The sequence below is a fragment of the Plectropomus leopardus genome, chromosome 10 (assembly GCF_008729295.1).
Source record: "Plectropomus leopardus isolate mb chromosome 10, YSFRI_Pleo_2.0, whole genome shotgun sequence".
Classification (NCBI taxonomy): domain Eukaryota; kingdom Metazoa; phylum Chordata; class Actinopteri; order Perciformes; family Serranidae; genus Plectropomus; species Plectropomus leopardus.
This window is the reverse complement of record NC_056472.1, coordinates 32,990,132-32,999,252: the sequence shown is the minus strand read 5'-3', so window position 1 is coordinate 32,999,252 and position 9,121 is coordinate 32,990,132. Positions and strand designations below refer to the sequence as shown.

General features: G+C 43.3%; 1 protein-coding gene across 1 annotated transcript in view; it reads right to left on the bottom strand.

The window, feature by feature from the left end:
* The window catches only part of ccdc80 (coiled-coil domain containing 80), a 25,905-nt gene extending 16,929 nt beyond the window's left edge, over positions 1-8,976 (bottom strand). The window contains exons 1-5 of the mRNA XM_042494062.1: positions 7,449-8,976; positions 6,313-6,510; positions 4,898-5,373; positions 3,272-3,610; positions 830-986 (exon numbers count right to left, since the gene is read on the bottom strand). Coding sequence (XP_042349996.1) covers positions 830-986; positions 3,272-3,610; positions 4,898-5,373; positions 6,313-6,510; positions 7,449-8,115 — 1,837 coding nt within the window. The 5' untranslated portion in view covers positions 8,116-8,976. The remainder of the gene's footprint in view (positions 1-829; positions 987-3,271; positions 3,611-4,897; positions 5,374-6,312; positions 6,511-7,448) is intronic.
* Between the last annotated feature and the right edge of the window lie 145 nt (positions 8,977-9,121).

Genomic DNA, 9,121 nt, shown 5'->3' with positions numbered 1-9,121 from the left:
GTAGCGGGGGGGGGGCCTCCATCTTTATATACAGTATATATAATATATATATGGTTTTATAGTATATATAAATGGTTTCTATTGTGTGTAAAGGTATGAAGTATTACATATGCCAAAAAGAAGAGCCAACCCTTTGAAGCCAGAGAATATTGCTTTGATTCCTTTAAAAAACACAAGGAGAAGGAAACAAGCAAGTAAACAAGACATGGTCTAAAAATTAGCAAGAAATCAGTAAAAAGTTAAAAAGAGGGAGACTAAAAAACTTTTGGTATTTTATTATATGCATTTCTGTAAAATAATTACAAATGTAAAATTATTATTATTATCAATATGGTTTGCTGGACCTATTTCCTTATTATTATTATTTTTTTTTTGGATAATATACCAATCCTTCCCTCTTTTTTAAAACTAATTTTCAGGTAATTTTTTTTTTTACATTTTACTAATTTCTCGCTGATTTGTGGGACATGACTTGCCAAGTTGGTCCTTGCCTATTTTTGAAAGAAATCGAATGAATTTGCTCGGGTTTCAAATACCTAGCGAAATGCATCCGGAAAAAACAAACAAACTCATAACTATCCAAAGGGTTAAGTAAGGCAGCTTTCAAAACCAAACTACAGCTGTCTTCACTGTGAGATTAAACGTGGAAAACATTTACTGAGACTTCTGATTCTCATGAACATTCTGGGTTGATTGCGTGACTCAGAAACCGCTGACAGCCCAGCGGAGGACGCACGGACCCAACCAGACGGACAAACGGCTGCTTTTGAACCTTCATACAACACCATGAAAGGAGTGAAACTGTGTGCCGGCGCTGCCTGACACTCACCCAGCTGGTAGTGGTCAATCTTCATGGTGGAGTTGGTCAGAGAGCCAAAGATGGTGATGATGGAGACCTTCCTGATGGCCATTTCACACACAGACTCCAGGTACTCGTCTCTCTGCTGAGCATACATACTGTGCTCCTCGCTGGGGGACGTAATCAGCTGCAGGGAGGGAGGGAGGGAGGGAGGTCAGAGTGTCATGTATATGCAATGAAGAGCATGAACACACACACACATATATAAATACTGTACACGCCAACACATACACACTGTGCTGCAGAGGTGATGTTTACATGAACCTGCAGGCGGAGGATGGGGCCTGCCCGCAGCACCGCTGTGATAAGAATCTATAGTGGCTGCATGACGGAGACACGCAGTCTGTTAACACGCAGCTGTGCAGCCGGAGAGCTGCTGCACACACTTCATATCACAAACCCCGCCAGAGTGATCACAAAGCAGCGACATTATAGAAAACAAAACACGGGAATGATCTGCAGCCCCAAAGCACAGAGGTGTTCACCGGTTTGTTGACCGGTAAAAAATCAATCAATAATGGATGAATTTTCCAGATGTTGGGATCTTTTTGGCTTCCAGAACTTTCCAGCACTCTGTTTTGGAAAACCAACTCCCTCTTATTGGACTATACTGTAGATCACCTCCTCCAACTCGTTTTGGCTCAAAACTCTGAAGTCAGTTAAAAGAAAAGATGAATCCAAGACGAAGCAGTTTGGTGAAGTATTTATGATCGTGAAATTTAATGGTTTCTCCAGACGTTTCTGTGGATCGCTGCTTTAATTAGCTAGTTTACTTGTCTTATTGTGAAAAGATCGTTTTCGCTTCTCGAGCAGAAAACTCAAGAAATGTTGAAAATGTACTTTAGTTGAAACCTGGAGTGACATCGCTTTTCTTGTGCTGCTTTCAGACACCTTTCACAAATATTTAACCCTTCAAACTCCGAGGTGTGAATTCTTTTTAACAACATGGGAAAAAAAGGCAAGCGCAATATGCAAGAAATAAGTAGATTTAGAAGAAAAAAATTTAGAAGCTGGGGAAAAAACTATATACATATATATATATAATTTCCATAATTGCAGATTTTATTTTATTTTGTTAAGCATCTTTTCAGGTCATTTTCTTGTTTGTCTTCTTTGTTTTGTTTTTGTTTACAATTGTTCAGGTCATTTTTTTATACTTTTTACTAATTTCGGGCTAATTTTCAAAGCGGCCCGATGTTAATGTGTAACTTTAAGGCTTATTAAAATGTAAACAGGTGAGTTACAAAAAAATAAAAATAAAAAAAATGAAAACCCCCAAACAATTATCATGGATGTTGAAATTAGCTATAGAGACCATAACAGTTTTTGTACCGGGCTGTAAACACGTTTATTTCTGCACAGGGAGGAAACTGCAGGAATGAGTCCTAAAACCCAGAAATCAGTTAGCATTTTAACACCTCCCTCGTCTCAGAGCCAATGGGTTTTTTAGATGTTTTTGGTTGGATGTCTGAAATACGGTCTGTGGTTAACACACACTGAAGAGACTTTAAAGTTGTGTTCTTCTACATAAAAAACGTCAGTAAATACCCAACTGAGAACACTGAAGCTTTTATGTATCTGAACAAAAGGCAGCTGCTAACAAGTGGCTGAATCATGTTGCACATGTAGTTCATTTATGGCCTAATATTAAATTTTTACTTTTGCCGATTGCATTCAGGCTTCAGAAATCCTAAAAGTGGTGTTTATGTGTGAAGATTATCTTGCTGTGCAGAATGTGTAAGTGTCATAAATGGTTGTTTACCACAGTTTATTTTCTGCAATAATTCGAAATTCAATCCAATATTGGCCTCCAGAAAAACGCCATCCCAACAGACAAAGTAATATCAATCTTACATCTACGAGGCCGTTTTAACGGTTCTGCATGAAACATTAAACTTTAGTTGCGGTTTGACCTTTCGCTTACACAACAACTGCGTTTTGGGGCCTGAAAACGCCACCCTTTGAGTCGCTGTGTAAACTGGCGATGTGAAAATCCTGTGAGAATGACGACGTCACGGCTGCACTTTACGCCTGAGCGTGGTCTTCTTCTGTGTTGAGTCATCGCCAACTACTGATCTGGCACACATACTACAGCATTTTTGGTTGTTTTTGCAGATCCGTGTACATGTGGATCGTTTTAAAAATGTTACCAGATTTTTTTCTATGCAAAGGAAAGACTTTTCTGTTTTTTGTATGGTCGTTTTCATCTAAACGCGGCCTAACTCTCAGCAAACGAGCTAATAATATGCTTTCCGAATTTCAAACTCTTCCATTAAAACTGGTAAATGAATCTTTTGCATTTTGGTATATTGGTGCAGTTGAAATCTAATATTTCTCTCTGGCTGAAGCCTGTAAAAGGAGAGTTTCCCGGCGAGCGAGCCTCTCATGAGCCGTGAGTTATGTCATGCTCACCAGCAGCCGCCTCCTGTTCTCAAAGTAGTCCAGGAAGGAGGCCAGAGATCCCTTCGGAGGGGGCGTTGGCTTCTTCGTGGGTTTCGGGTAGTCCTCTTTCTCAGGGTACTTTGACAGCTTCTTTCCATTTTTCTTCCCTCCTATCTTCCCCGCCTTCCCTCCTCTCCGCTCCGCCTTCTTGGCAGCCTTGTCGCTCTTCTTCTTCTTCTTGTCGTGCTTATCGTGCTTGCCTTTGACCTTCTTGGTGGGGCTGATGTCGGTGAAGGTTTCGGTCTCCTCGGGATCGCTGACCGTTGGCTTGCTGGGTTCGTACCTGTCCTCGTACTCATTGGTCAACACCTGCACAGATACATTTACGATGTTAAGTGATTCATTAATTGTCCAGGACATTTTAATGCAAAAACATTGAGTTTCTAAGAGCTTAAATGACAAAAAAAGAATCTCCTCATGCACAGGAAAAATTCAAAAACTTTTCCATGACTTTTCAAGGACCAAGGATCCAGAATCAGACCTCAACATCATGCGCTGATCTGGGCTTTTTTTTTTGCCTGATCAGGATCAGGCTCGGCTATATTTGGATTCTGAAGTGATCCGATCCTTTGTTTAATGTCAGCCGTCACACAGGTGTTTTTAATTCACTGCATAAGAGCAGCAGCTGAGCCTCATCTGCACCACAACAAAAACCACAAACAGCACAGCATGAGGCTGTTTATCGATGTTATTGTCGAGCACAGGCTGCACATTGGACTGATTTTAATAACTTTAAGTGTGCACTGTGCAGCTATATTATCTAGGAAAAAGCGAAGATTGGGACTTGGTGCTGGCAAATATTCGATATTCGAAACTCCGATCGGGATCAGGAGCAAAAACAATGTGATCAGGACATCCCTAAAACTAGTAAAAACCCTGAATAAAGCCGCTTCACATTACAAAATTGTTGGTTTCTTTGCTTATCATGGAGGGGCTACAGTGGCCGATGCAAAAACTCAACAATTCAAATGTTCCTATCTGTCCCTAGTGTTTGGTTTGTCCGTTCTGGGCTCCTGTAGAAACATGGCAGGGCAACATGACGATTTCCACAGACGAGGACCTGCTCCTTATGAAGATATAAACAGCTCATTCTAAGGCAACAAAAACACAGCAAGTCTTATTTTCAGGCGATTACACACTAAAGAAAACATCCTCATTATATTGTATCACATTTCTGTCGATATATCCCTTTAAATCCAACACACTGGACCTTTGCGCACGGTTTCAGGGCTGATTCTGGTGCGATATGTTAGGCAGTTGGACACGCTTGAGTTTCTTGGGGACATTTTGCTTCTCATCCGAGCGGCTTCTTCACATCTAATGAATTTTAGTTAGAAACTGAAAGGATTAATAAGTATGTTTTCTTGGTCTACACTCAGGTGAAAATAAAAATCGTTGGGTTTTCGTTACCTAATCAATGTTAGAGCTGAAGAAGCTGCTCGGATGACTCGAAACATCTTCAAGAAACTCAAGTAGTACGATATCGCCCCTGGAACTACCAAAACCTTCATGACCGAGAATCTTCACCAGCTTTTAGTGCTGATTTTCAGCAGCGGACAGAAAGTGCAGAATTCACCCTGAACCCTTCCTCCTCACCTTCTCTGCTCCGTTCTTCCTCTTGGTGGGTTTGATCTTGGAGGGTTTATGTGTGGCGGGAACCAACTTGCGGCTGTGAGGATCTCTGTTGTCCTTGTCGGTGCGGTTATCTCCGGCGGGGGTGGTTTTGGCCGGGTACCGCTCCCTCTCTCTGCGGTTGTAGTAGTACGGGTCAGCGGTGGTTCTGGGGGCGGGCAGCCACAGCGCGGTGGTGTGGGCTCGGGTCGGCCTCTGGGTGGTGGTGGTGGTGGTGGGTCGTTTTGTGGTGGTTCTTCTGGTGGTGGTAGTCGTGGCTTTGGTTGTGGTTGTGGTTGTCGTTGCTTTGGTTGTGGTGGTGGGTCGGGTTGTGGTCGTGGTTGTGGTGGTTGTGGTTGTTGGTCTTGTGGTTGTTGTGGTGGTGGTGGTGGCGACTGTAGTTGTGGTTGTGGGCTTTCTTAGGATCTTCTTCCCAGGTTTTCTTTCTACCGGTGCATCGACTGGTCCACACGCACGGAGACAAATACCAGGCAAATAATTATCTTTGATTAGTCTCTTAAGGCAGAAGATTGCTTCAACAAAATTACATAAATAAACGTAACCTTTTGAAATAAAAAAAAATCATTCCTTAATTGCTTTCTAAAACATGAAGAAGTCAAAAAGCAATTAACAAGAAATTAGTTGAGAAAAAAAAGAAAAATGAGGGAAAATAATCTAAAAATTAGCACATAAAAAGAAAAGAAAAAAGTTTTTGTTTTGTTTTTTAAAAAGAAATGACCTGAAAAGTGCTTAAAAATTATAATCATTTTCTTTAACATTACTTAAACTATATTATGGTAATTATAAACATAGTTGTTGTTATAATAATTTCTATACTTTCCCCCTAGATATTTTTCCCCTGCTTTTTTTTCTTTTTTTCTATCTATTATGTCCAAAAGCCCAAAACTGATGCAAGAGTTTATCTAACAAATCATATTTTGATGTGTAGTTCCTCTGAAAGAGTGACAGTATTTGACGAGTTGTGACAAAATCATGTTTTTAATATATGAAGTTGACAAAGTTACAGCCATCATATTGATTAAAAATGCAAAATTTGTAGCGTAAAGTGGTAAAATGTAATAAAGGATGCAAAAAGACAACTCTTTCAATCTTTTTATACTTTTGGAGTTGTATTAAAAATAGAAGTCCATTAAATAAAATGTTTCTTCTCATAGGATATTTAGAGACTCCAGCTCCAGGATAATAGACACTGTCACAAATATTAAAGATTTAAAAGAAGTCCTGATGTGTGTAGTTTCTCCTGTTTTTGTCTTTTTGCTTTATTTTTGTTTTGACCTTTTTCTATAACATTAGTTTTCGGGCTTTAAAAGGTGGAGTCTTTAAGTAAAGTTATGAGAAAATATAATAATAACATAATGACAGGAATAACACCCTCTCACCTGTGAGCGTGCCCTCCTCCACCTGGCCCTCCACACCTGCTGCTTTGCACTTCTGGACGAAGCCTTTCTGTCTGAGCTTCTCCAGCTTCCTCATGGGCGACTGGTCGATCACCTCGTACATGGCCTCCATCCTCACCGGGTACGGGTACCTCTCCTCCACCTGCAGGGTCTTCTTCAGCAGCACCATCCCAAACTTACCTGCAGGACACAACATCAAACAGTTTCAGGTTTATCTGTCACGTTTTCACCCCGATGAGGAGCTGATGGAGGTGTTTGCTGCCCCACATCGGCTCAGCGCGCTCGCCACAACAGAAACATCCACACATCATACGCGGAGATAGATTAACTAGCTTTAGAGAAAGCACAATGCAAACATCTCCTTCAGCATCTAACCCAGTGATACTCAACTTATGGCTCGTGGGCTACATCTGGCCCCCAGGAGGGTGCCAGGTGGCCCCCCAACCACTTTCTAAAAAATAAAGTGATTCACACTGGGAATTGTTTTTGAACTTTTAGTATCCATAAGTTGCCAGAGTGCATAAAATCATCAAAACATCAAAATCAAAATCAAGCTTGTTTTTAATAAAAAGTGCCAGTGGAGGATCGCCCTACAGAGGTCCTCGCTAAGCCCCTAATGTCCTAAAATCCTAGAAATGTCTTAAGATCTGAGAAATGTCCGAAAACCTTTGAAATGTCCTGTAAACATCCTAAAATCCTTGAAACATGCTAAAAATCAATAAAGGTCCTAAAATCCTACAAACCTCCTTCAATCCTAGTAATGTCCTAAAATCTCCTGAACATCCTAAAACCCTAGAACTGCCCTAAAATCCTTGAAACATCCTAAAATTTCACAAACGTCCTAAAATCTTGGAAACGTCCTAAAAACATCCTAAAATCCTACAAATGCCCTAAAATCCAAGAAACGCCCTTAAACACTAAAAAAGCCCTAAAATCCAAACAATGTCTTAAAAGAAACGTACCATAATCCTGCAAACGTCCTAAAAATCGAGAAATGTCCAAAAATTCTACAAACATGTATTGGGCTCCTGCGTCTGTCCCCTGGCCTCCTGTCTTCTTGCAGAAGTGTCCCCCAAACCACAGCACGCTTGGTGTCCCCGCTGTACCTCATCTCTTACCTTTCTCCAGCTTGAGGAAGCTCATGAGTCTGGGGATGAGCGCCGTGTCCAGCGGCTCCTCCATCACCTTCCCCTCCGCGGTGATCCTCCTCACTTTGCCCCCCATCTCTCCCTCCTGGTGAAACATGACGATCTGGTGGACATGTCTCTCGGCGAGCTCGCAGTACACATCTGGTTTCAGCAGAGACATCATGAGTCGGTAGTAGCCGTCTGAATCGTGAGGCGCAGAGATTACCAGGACGCGGTTCTTTCCCGCGAAACTGGCCAGCAGATTTGGTGACCCGGCGCTGTTGGGCATCCGGGTGACCCTGGCTCTCGCGCCTGGTGTGCCCTCATCCTGCAGCAAGCCCTGCTGCCGGGGCAGGCCGATCTGCCCGGCCACCCCTCTCCTCGCCACCTGCGCACTCCTCGTCCGGGCTGACAGCGGAGCACCCTCGTCAGCCTGCACATCTTCCTCCTTCCTGGTCCCGTGCACCGAGATCGCCGAACCGAACCCGGGGCGCACTCGTCCGACGAGGCGCTCCTTGTCCGTTGCGCCCAGCTGGGCTCGTCCCAGTCTCGCGCGTCTGTGCAGTCGCACCCGCTTGAGGTGAGTGTGTCTGTCTGCTTCGCCTGTCCAGGTCAGCAGATATATCAGCGCTAAAGTGAGAACAAAAGCCCTCCGCATTCTGGCCAGATGTCAGATAAAGCAGCGCTGAGGGCGAGATAAAGATCCAGTGGTGGAGCCGCGATCCGCGCGCGTCTTTAGTGCATTTGATGCTGTTAATCAATTAATTCCAGGCTGACGGAGTGCAACATGGGCTCATAACAGTCTGCCGCTGATGTGTTTCAGAGCATGCCTTCTGCTCAGGAAATCCTCTTCACTGTCTGAGCTGCAGTTGGCACACAAGGCGAGTGAGAGCAGAGTTTGTTGTGCGTAAAGTTAAATCCAGAACTTCATCTCAGCAACACTTCCGTTCACGAGTACAATCCTCAGGAGTTCAGCAGTGTAGATCTTCTGTTATATAAAAAAATTATATCCAAAAACTTAATAATTCCTCAGCCCGCAGGGAAAATGAATGAAGTCCTTCGGCAAAAAGTTTTGGACCACGTCACATCTCCAGGACACACTCGCGGTAATGACTTAATGTGTCCAATAAATCCTCGCGCATTGTTTATGTCCAACAAACTGTGAGACGATAATCCGACTCTGCAAAGAGAAACTCCGACAAAACGCGAGAAATGCGCGCTGAGTCTGCACAGGAAAAACGCGGCCGTGCTCCTCCGCAGGTTCTCCTTGGCAAAACTGAGCTCTGGAGGTTTTCCCAGAAATGTCCACACAAACCTCAGCCTCCGGACTCTTGGCGACGCAGCGGCAGGACCTGCCCCGGGACCGTGCAGCTCACTCTGCAACACCCCAGTCTCGAGCGCAAACTCTGCGCAAAGTTTATGGGATGGCTTCAAGTTTCACTGACGCGCGGCGCATTAAAAAGCGGACTAAGTACATTTCACAATACGTAAGAAAAGTGAAACATTTCGCTCCCGTGCTTGTGTATGCCCGCCGAGATTTGGAGGCACCTCGCGGGAGCGCGCACAGCCAAAACTGTCAGAGCGTGATGAAGTTAGTTTGAAGTTGGAGAAGTTTTTTTTTTTTTTTATGGCGTGACACTTGGAGCAGTTATCTCTTCATGGTT